The sequence below is a fragment of the Cherax quadricarinatus genome, chromosome 54 (genome assembly GCF_038502225.1).
Source record: "Cherax quadricarinatus isolate ZL_2023a chromosome 54, ASM3850222v1, whole genome shotgun sequence".
Lineage (NCBI taxonomy): Eukaryota > Metazoa > Arthropoda > Malacostraca > Decapoda > Parastacidae > Cherax > Cherax quadricarinatus.
Window position 1 is genome coordinate 25,160,856 of NC_091345.1, and position 11,283 is coordinate 25,172,138.

The 11,283-nt window shown below is 37.6% G+C and overlaps 1 protein-coding gene across 1 annotated transcript; it reads left to right on the top strand.

The window, feature by feature from the left end:
- The first annotated feature begins 484 nt into the window (after positions 1 to 484).
- Positions 485 to 3,151, top strand: LOC128699072 (zinc finger protein 271-like). The gene has a single exon (XM_070096753.1). The coding sequence runs from the start codon at positions 1,068 to 1,070 to the stop codon at positions 2,376 to 2,378; it is 1,311 nt and encodes a 436-aa protein (XP_069952854.1). The 5' UTR covers positions 485 to 1,067; the 3' UTR covers positions 2,379 to 3,151.
- Positions 3,152 to 11,283: the final 8,132 nt, after the last annotated feature.

The window sequence follows — 11,283 nt, forward strand, 5'->3', positions numbered from 1 at the left end:
ACATTCATTTCTTCATAATGACTTGCTTTACCACTTCTAGTTATATTCTTGCACTTACTTTATTTATGTAGATATGCTGTTTAATCCTTTTTTCTTCGTGAAATATTCAGACTCATTATTATAATTCCATTAATCTTCCGATTAAGTAAAGGGTTAAAACTGAATTATTTTTGAGGTTGTGTTTAATAAATCAATAAACCAGTAACAATGAACATACATAGACTATTGTTGCAGAAATCATTATTACTGTAAATCCATTTTTAGTAGCATTACTGCTAAATTTTTTTATTATTATAATAAATCACTTGCAAGTGCAGTAATTAATTGTGGTACTAATTGATGAATGTTTAATATTTCAGTGCTATTTATCAAGTACTGCAAAATAATAATAATAATAATAATAATAATAATAATAATAATAATAATAATAATAATAATGATATAATAATATAATAATAATAATAATAATATACAACCTCTCCTCACTTAGCGACATACTCGTTTACCGACAAATTGGACATACGAGGGGCTCTCTGACCAGTATGCATGTAATATATATTAGAGCTGATTTCCTCTATTCTCTTTATTACAATATACGGTACACTACTGTTTAAACATTTAAAAATATTCCATAAATGTTATAAATGGTGCAAAGGTGACATTTAAACAATATCAAACGTGACTGACACAAACCCACTACCATTAGTATGCTCCTCACTTAACGATAAATTCGTTTACCGATGTGGTCTTAGGAATGGAACTCCGTCGTTAAGTGAGGAGAGGCCATAGTTATACAGCCTATATTGACACTTGTTTATTGTTAATATTTTTTTTGTTTTGTTTCCTTTGATCATTTTTCACGTAAAAAATTGTAATATAATATAATTTTTTAATATTTTTTCAGAGAACCCAGCTCTTGCAAAATAAAAAAATCACATGAAAGTTTATTTTGAAAATATGTCTGTGCTTAAAATGTAGTCTTAATAGTGAAAGGAAATTATTATTACACAAGATTCTTTACAAAAGGAAACATATTAAACCTTACTAGTGTTTCAAGCATTTCCAGAATGGCTGCTCTAGGTGCAAATATGGGAGTTGATAATGAAGAAAAATCTCATCAGTGTACCGTGTGTTTTAAAAATTTTCGCCTAAAAGGTCATTTAACAGTACATGCAAGAGCTCATACGGGAGAGAAACCATTTCATTGTACAATGTGTGAAAAAGCGTTTGCTCAAAAATGTCATCTGGCTAGACATTTGAGACTCCATACAGGAGAAAAGCCATATCACTGTTTGGTGTGTCCAAAGAGCTTTTCACGGAAATTTGTTCTAGATGAGCATATGAGAATTCATACAGGGGAAAAACCATATCACTGTTCTGATTGTTCAAAAAGCTTTGCACAAAGATCTCATTTAGTAATACATAAGAGAATTCATACAGGAGAGAAACCATATCAGTGTTTGGAGTGTTTGAAAAACTTTAGAGGAAGTAGTGCCCTGGTACTACACATGAGAGCTCATACAGGAGAGAAACAATTTCAGTGTGCGATCTGTTCTAAATCATTTTTACATAAACCTTATCTAGTAACACACATGAGAATTCATACAGGAGAGAAGCCATTCCAATGTTCAGTGTGTCTAAAATGTTTCTCACAAAGATGTGATGTAGTGAAACATATGAGAATTCATACAGGAGAGAAACCATACGAGTGTTCTGTGTGTGAAAAAAGCTTTAAGCAAAAATCTAATCTATTAGAACATGAGAAAATTCATGTGGCTGAGAAATTATACCAGTGTAAATTGTGTTCAAAACAGTTTTCAAACAAAAGTTATTTAAGACAACACAAAAGAATTCATACTGGAGAGAAACCATATCAGTGTGTAGAATGTCTTAAATGCTTTTCACAAAAATCTTATTTGACAAAACATATAAATGTTCATACGAAAGAGAAAAGATATCAGTGTTTAGAATGCTTAAAACATTTTTCAGGTAAATCTGGTTTAGTGATGCATATGAAACGTCACACAGGTAAAAAACCATATCTTTGTGCAGTGTGTTTTAAATCGTTTTTATATAAATCTTATCTTGTAACCCACATGAGAAGTCATACAGGAGAGAAGCCATTCCAGTGTTCAGTGTGTCTTAAAAGCTTTTCACAGAGTTGTGATGTAGCAAAACATATGAGAATTCACACAGGAGAGAAACCATATCAGTGTACAGTGTGTCATAAAGGCTTTACACAAAGAGGTGATGTAGTGAAACATATGAGAATTCATACAGGAGAAAAACCATATCAATGCTCAGTGTGTCAAAAAAAATTTAAAGTAAAATCTCATCTACTGCAACATTCAAGAGCTCATGTGAAACGTGCTCATTAAAATCATAATACTGACAAGTGGTAAACAGACAATGCAGTAATGGACAGGGTTTCACCTAGGAGTGAGCTTTTTAACCCCTAAATGGTCCAAATGTATATATACGTTCACTCGTGTAGCGCCTCAAATTTTTTGAGAAAAATAAAAAAATTTTTTTTAATAGGAAAAAAGAGCATATGGTACCCAGGCGTCCCCAATTATTTTAATATGGTGCACAGTGAGTGCGCACACCCATTCTCTCATTTCTAGGTGACTCAGGCTTATTGTGGCAGTGTTAAATGAATGACAAAGAAAACGTATACAGGTCTCCCTCAACATTCGCGAGGGTTAGGGGATCAAGAGCCTCGCGAATGTTGAAAAACCGTGAATGTTTGGTGCCCCAATATATTGTAGGGAAATATATTACAATACTGCTTCCTTAACTTGTTGAACCATGAATAATCATAAAATACATGAAAACGTCATAAATTGTACTAAATATATACATGTTATGCTTTAGTAATGTATGTTATTTAATAACATGTATGTTAATAACATGTATGTTATTAAATACCACAGTCCCTACTACCCTCCCTCCGACCCCCGCAACTGGCAGCCAGCCCTCCCACCACTCAGTGTGGTGAGTTTTGTTTGTTCATTATTTGCTATTAAACTACAGAATAAATAATGTAAACCCATTCATGACTGCATATTGGAATGGCTATTCAGACAGGTATTAGACGGTGACATCATGTGTTTACTCTTGAACACAGCAAAGAATCGAACATTTCTGCTATTGCTAATAATAACAATAGTAATAATAATAATAATAATAATAATAATAATAATAATAATAATAATAATAATAATAATAATAATAAATACGATATAATTGAAGAAGGAAATTGTACAAAAATACTAGGGAGTGGTTGACACATCGTCAGTGTGACTTTGTTTATGCTGGAGTGAACATTAGTCTCCCTGCTCTTCCAAACATTTCACAATAATTCAGCGGTTGAGGCAGTGGTAAAATTTAATAACATGTGTTGTGTATCTTTATATGTGTATGCTTCTAGACTGTTGTATTCTGAGCACCTCTGCAAAAACAGTGATAATGTGCGAGTGTGGTGAAAGTGTTGAATGATGATGAAAGTATTTTCTTTTTGGGGATTTTCTTTCTTTTTTGGGTCACCCTGCCTCGGTGGGAGATGGCCGACTTGTTGAAAAAAAAAAAAAAAATTATTATTAACATGTATGTTATTAACCCTTTGAGGGTCGACAGGCCCTCTCCGAAACTCGTTCTCAGGGTCGGCCAAATTTAAAAAAAAAAAATTATTTTCTCTTATGAAAAGATAGAGAATCTTTTCCCGATCATAAAGACACCAAAAGTTTGAAATTTGATAGAAAACTTACGGAATTATGCTCTCGCAAAGTTAGCGGTCTCGGCGATGTTTACGCATCGGCGATTTTGTCCACTTTGAGCCCCATTTTCGGCCAATTTCACTGTACTAGTCGACAAAAAACATGAATATTTCGCTAGAACTACATTTTTTCTATCGAATGAGTGCAAGAAACCACTCATTTATGAAATTCAACTATCCAGTACAGTGGTCAGAATTTAGCAATTTTGCCAATTTCACACAAATTTCAAAAGATGCCAATTTCCGAATAGGGTCCAGAATATACAAGAAAGACATTCCTGGCACTAAAATGACATTTCCTCTAGTCATTAGTCATGTCTCAAGGCCCCTCTTATATTCTTTTGCTTTCCACTTTGAATTTTTATTTTCACAAAAAATATAAGATTTACTGTTATGCAGACTACTGCATTAGTGTAAAAAATGGTATAAATATTATTGGTGCACTTGTGAAAGAATATTAGACTCACCAGTTGACGTGTATTGCACGCTTGGCACGATTTGTTTACTTTTGAAGTTTGGTAAAAATCGAACATTTCTGCTACTTTGAGCTCAATTTCAAGGCACCTTTCTTTGTAAAACCAGTCAAAATCATCTCAATTTCTGTAATATGTCTTCCATTCTATAAAATGAGACCAAGAAAACTAGAATACAACAATAAATACCATACGAAAATACACTGCAAAGTCGCTGATTTATTCAAAAAAAATGGTCAAAGTTTTTTTTTTCTCATTATGCACTGTGTGCTGCAGGATTTTTTTTAGACTGTGCACACTGACCACATAGACCCATTCTTTCATATGAAGGCCTACCAGCTTTCTCCCACTAGATTTGAGGCCGCTAGAATTTATGAGTACTAGTACGTCAAAAACCCCTACGCGTAAGACGTACTAGTACGACGAAAACCCTCAAAGGGTTAAATACCATTGCCTCAATCACTGCCTCTACCACTCCAGTCACACTCAATCTACAAGCACCAAACACAATGAATTATTGTGAAATGTTTGGAGAGCAGGGAGACTAATGTTCACTCCAGCATAAACAAAGTCACACTGACGATGTGTCAACCACTCTCTCGTATTTTTGTACAATTTCCTTCTTCAATTATATCATATGTATTATTATTATTATTATTATTATTATTATTATTATTATTATTATTATTAGCTGTAGCAGAAATGTTTAATTCTTTGCAGTGTTCAAGAGTAAACACATGATGTCACCGTCTAATACCTGTCCGAATAGCCATTCCAATATGCAGTCATGAATGGATTTACATTATTTATTCTGTAGTTTAATAGCAAATAATGAACAAACAAAACACTCACCACACTGAGTGGTGGGAGGGCTGGCTGCCAGTTGCTGGGGTCGGAGGGAGGGTAGTAGGGACTCGCAGGTGGCGGGAAACTTAAATATGATTTGGAGCTGGGAATTTGGTGGCTGGGAATTTGGAGGTTGGGAATTCGCGAATGTGTGAAGCCCGTGAAAGTTGAAAACATGAATGTTGAGGGAGACCTGTATATACATTTGGGGCGCTATGCATGTGAACGTATATATACGTTTGGACCGTTTAAGGGTTAAAGTATGTGTCAAGAATAAGAAAGCCTAAAGCTTCAATAGGGCATTCTAGATGGGTAGTCAGGTCTGTTGCCAAAGTGAACATACCTCAACTTTGTTTTATGGTGTTAGCATGATAGTAGATGACTCCAACTACATTTAATCTTGTATGCCTCTTTAAATAGTAGCCTGCTCTGTCTCATGCCATGATTTGAATGTGGGTGTTGTAGTGGAGTACACATAGGCAGTAAAGTGCTGTTAGACACCCCCTTCCTGACCTAACATCATCATTAACCATCACATACATAAGCTAATGTAATAAAATCTACTCTACCTACTCCTAACCCTGCTAATTTTGCCTCCTCACAGCCTACTAATACTGTCACTAGTGAATGTTTACCCACTACCAACAAAGCATGACTTCATTAATCACTCGCCTTTTTAACTTTTACTGATTATATTTATTAAAGCAGTGTCTGTTTTGCAGTGGAATATTAGAGAATACATGGGAAATTAGGGAGACTCAGAGTGCTGTTCTCTCAGTTTTCTCATATATGTGTTTGTCTCCAGGAAATTAAACTTTGTTTCTGGCTACTTTTATAGTCTGTCCATCCTTATCCCATTGCCTTCTACAATGAAAGTGCACTTCTTGTATGCACTGGTATTCTGTATATCAGCCTGTTTATGCAAATTCTACTCCAATATATTACATCAAGTGTTCATTTAGATATGTGGTATGTAATCTGCTAACAAACAAAGGCACAATACTGTGACTGGAATGATACATAAATAACCCGCATATAGAAGAGAGGAGCTTTCCCTCCACATTGTAAAATACTCGAAATTTCAGAACACCTGTGACTTAACCCTATTCCTCCTTTTTTTTTTTTCTCTCTTCCCCTTTTCTCTTTCCTTTTTCTCCTTTGGGTTGTCTTCTGCCTTGTGTATTTGTTCCTTCTTTATTTATTTATTCCCCCTCCTCTGTGTTCTCGCTCTTACTCTCTGTGGGCACCTAGCTCCCTTACAGTGCTCCTCTTTCTTAGTATTTGACTGGTGCCTCCTTTTCTTACTACCTCCCCCACTACTACTACTACTACCTTCTACCTCCACTACTACTACTACTACTACCACCTCCTGCCTATATATACCCCTCCCTCTCTCCTTTTCGTTAGTGTGACTTTGTAAATAGTCCAAGTCCGACTGAAGCGTCATCATAAGCTACTCTCTTCTGTGTGGGTTATTTGTGTAGGTAATCTGCTCTTTGTGCCTTTCTCCTCACTCCAAGTCTTCAGACATTTTACAATACTTATTTTCATTTTTATCTGAACCATTACTTCTTTTAAATTTTAATGGCCATTGTTTTCTTTGGGGTGGGATCCATTTTGACTTTTGTGGTGATCCTTTGGAGCACCTCAGGAATCACAACGGACCCATGTAGGCCCTCAAAATCATTCTTGTTCATATATTGATCTCTCAATCTGCTCAATGTCTGTGGCTCTAAATTTTGATGGAACACTAGTAAACAGTCTTCATGGCAGCAATCACTTATCCCCAGTAGCAGTTTGAACATGCTAATTGCATGTTTTTTGCACATTACACTTCTTTTTCTTCTCATCACAGTACCTTAATACATTGATGAGCATTTGTTATATATATATATATATATATTTTTTAGCTGCTGGAATTGCTGTTCCATGAACCTCAGGTAAGGATTTTAATAATGTGTGCCCTGCTGAACACCAGATTGTGCTAGGGTCATCCAACACAAATGTACCATATAATGCAGATATCAATGTAATTGTACCACTACCTGTTATTTAGATTTAAGGCAAGCTAGATCACATACTAGATGTGTCATATGAGCAGCCAAGTGTGCTTGTTGGTATGCTTATGTTTCCACTTTAAATGAAGCCACTTTTAGGAGTTCTACAGTTAAAAGAAAGTGCAAAAAATTAGCAGGTAAGTATTCTTCTGAAGCAGCTGTCATGAAATGGGAAGTGGATTATCTGGGAACATATTGGTCAGCCCTCTAGTGCTCCTGCAGGATGGCCTTATGCACGTATTTATGAATGACAGAAACATATTCTGGAGGCTGCCTTCAGATCTGGGGGTTTCCTGTTGTCCACCTATATTGGCTGAGCCTGGAAGTGTCACCCTGGTGTTCTGGGGATCCTGGTATACCAGGCAGGGTAGGGGTAGTTTCCATGGAGCTTCAGCACTACCAGCCACACCGAGAGTGATTGTGGTTCAGAGTGGGTATGAGCATTCAGTTTCTTTTGTTTTTCCTTGAAGCTATCTCTTCCCCATTTTTTACTAAAAGGTAAGTTTAAATCAAATAACAAGTCATGAATATTTGTATTCATGTTTTGTTTCCTCCCAGGCCTCTGATTCCTATGGCATCTTTACCTGACCCTGGCACATCCGTAGTGCTTTCTCAGAACTCTGCTTTGCCTGACCTCAGTACTGGCATTAACCCTGATCCCTTTGATACTTCTGACCTATGCTCTGCTATGACCATGTTTCCAGATTCTCCCACATGTATCAATTTTTGGATCATTTGTTTGTCACAGGATAGAATTGATCAAAGCTATCATCTGAATAACCTCAACACATACCAGACAATCCTTACACTGTATCTAACATACCTTCTTGATGATATCCTGAAAAACATGCTACCTGGAAATCTCTTTCCCTTCAAAACATATGTCACAGTCTCAGACGAAAATGTTTTCCCTCCAACTGGCTACACCTACAGATTTCCTTACAGTTCAAAGCATTGGCAAAGCACTCATAAGACATTATGGTTACAGTGTTTCCTTCTATGCCCTGAATAGTGGGGTTTGCCTGGAGAGGGTTTCAGGGGTCAGTGCCCCCACGGCCCAGTCTGAGACCAGACCTCATGGTGGATCAGGGTCTGATCAACCAGGCTGTTACTTCTGGCCACACACAAGCTGAAGTACGAACCACAGCCCAGTTGGTCAGGTATTGACTTTAGGTGCCTGTCCAGTGCCTTCTTGAAGACAGCCAAGGGTCTATTGGTAATCCCCCTTATGTATGCTGGTAGGCAGTTGAACAGTCAGGGGCCCCAGACACTTATTGTGTTGTCTCTCACTGTACTCGTGGCACCCCTGCTTTTCATTGGGGGAATGTTGCATCTCCTGCCAAGCCGTTTGCTTTCATAGGGAGTGATTTTTGTGTGCAGGTTTGATGCGAATCCCTCCAGGACCTTCCAAGTGTATATTATCATATATCTCTCTCGCCTGCTTTCGAGGGAATACAGATCAAGGACCTTCAACTGTTCTCAGTAGTTTACGTGCCTTATCGTACTTATATGTGCCGTGAAAGTTCTTTGTACACCAGGTCTGCAATGTCGCCAGCCTTGAAGGGGGCTGTTAGTATACAGCAGTATTCCAGTCTATGGAGCACAAGCGATTTGAAGAGATTCATCATGGGCTTGGCATCCCTAGTTTTGAAGGTTCTCATTATCCATCCTGTCATTTTCCTAGCAGATGAGGTAGATATATTGTTGTGGTCTTTGAAGGCGAGATCCTCTGACATTATCACTCCCATGTCCTTCACATTACTTTTCTGCTATATTGTATGGTTAGAATTTGTCGTATACCCTGATACATTTTTAATTTCTTTGAGTTTACCCATATCTCAGTAGTTGAAATTTCTCCTTGTTGAACTTCATATTGTTTTGAGTGGCCCATTCGAAGATTTGGTTGATGTCCGCTTGGAGTCTTGTGGTGTCTTCGATGGAGGTCACTGCCATGGTGATCCAGGTGTCATCCGCAAAGGAAGACCCGGAGCTATGGCTTACATCTCTATGTCAGAAATGAGGATGAGGAATAGAATGGGAATGAGCACTGTGCCTTGTGGAACAGTGCATGGGCATGTCATTTATTGCCTCTGCAAAGTTTTGTGGAGTTAGAATAATATCTGAGATTTTTAAGATGACCAGATTATGGGTTTCGTTCATAAAGAATTCATTTAGATTGTTGACCCTTAGTCTGGGCATTGGCTCGCTGAACACTGAGTCATATTGGGACTTTAGTATCTCACACATTTCTTGGCTGTCATCTGTGTATGTCCCATCCTGCCTAAGCAAGGGCCCAATACTTGATGTTGTTTTTCCTTTACATTTGGCATAAGAGAAGAAGTATTTTGAGTTTTTTCAATTTCTTTTATGGCTTTTAGTCCTTCCTGTGATTCTTGTCTCCTCTAAGATTCCTTCAGCTTAAGTTCGATATTTGCAATTTCATTGACTAGTGCCTCCCTTCGTATTTCAGATATATTGGCCCTACTCAGCAGCTCTGTGACTCTTCGCCTTCGTCTGTATAGGGAATGTCTCTCTTTTTAGCTAACATCTTCTCTTTCTTTTTCTTAATGGAATGTGTCTTGAGCAGATTTCAAGAACCACAGAATTCATTTTTTCAAGGCAAATGTTCAGATCCGTGTTGTTTAGGATATCTTCCCAGCTTGTTTCATTTAGGACATGGTTTACTTGATCCCATTGTATGTTTTTGTTATTGAATTTGAATTTTGTGAAGAAACCTTCATGACTGCTTGCATATTGCTGGTCAGGAGCCCTGTGCATACATGTCTGTACCTCTATTATGTTGTGATCTGAGTGTATTGTCTTTGATACAGTTATATTACATATCAGACTGTCATTGTTAGTGAAGATGAGATCCAGTGTATTTTCTAATCTTGTAGGCTCTACTATTTGCCGGTTTAAGGTGAATTTGGTGCAGAGATTTAATAGTTTGTGTGTGTGTGAATTTTCATCTGAGCTGCCTCCCGGGGTGATCTCTGCTAAAACATTGTTTGCTATACTCCTCCATTTTAGGTGTCTCAAGTTGAAATCTTCTAGTAGTAAGATGTTTGGGTCAGGAGTTGGGAGATTTTCCAGACATTGGTCAATTTTCTCAAGCTCCTGGAATTGCTGGAAAGTTGCATCTGGAGGCTTGTATACCACCCCAATGACAAGGTTTTAGGTTTTCAGTCTTTACTGCCAAACCTTCAACTACATCATTTGAGGTGTTTAGTAGTTTGTGCAAATGAGCAACTCTACCCCACCTTGTTGCCTGTTTAGTCTGTCGCATCAGAATAGGTTATAACCTGGGATCTGTATTTCATTGTCATAATGATCCTTTATGTGGGTCTCTGTGAATGCTGCAAACATTGCATTTGACTCTGTGAGCAGTCCCTTGATGTAAGGAATTTTGTTGTATGTTGACGGCTCTAGACTCTGTATGTTTGCAAAGACAAATGTCATTGTATTGGGGGAATTTAGGGGGGTTTTATTTGCTGGCTCTAATATTTGTTGTTCTGGAGTAAAGGCCAGTGTCTGTGCCTCTGCTCCAGAAGTGTTTTCAGTTGGTGTAGGATTATTGTCATTTCTTGCTAGTCTTTTTTTCCTCCTGGCCCTAAAAAACCTCTGTCTCTGGAGAGTTATGGCTCCCCTCTTTTGTTTCCCATAGTCTGGCTGGTCTGTGTCTTCTGGTCCCCTTTAGATGATGTGCCTGGCAGTATGGATTGTAGCATTTTCTTTCATGGATTGATGAGTGACACATTTCTGGGTGAAATTAGTTACAGGAGGGGAAGTAGCACTCTCCTGTTGTCATGTGGGTGCCACATTTTTTGGGACAGTCAAAGGTGCATGTCGCACCTGTTTTACCAGATATACCATGCCTGCAGATACCCAAGGCATATTATTTACATAGATTGTAATTTTGTTTGCTAGGATTTATTGTAGCTGCATTCACTGCTGGTGCATTTATTTTTCCTGTTTCCTCCCTATCTTTCACCCCTGTATGGATATCAGTGCTTCCACCAGGTTTTGCTGGTAGTGTGTCATCACTATTTCCTGAGGCATCATCCCATTTTGATCCATCTCTAGCAGTATTTCTATTTTGAACCTCTGTGGACTGAATAACGTTGTCTTCACT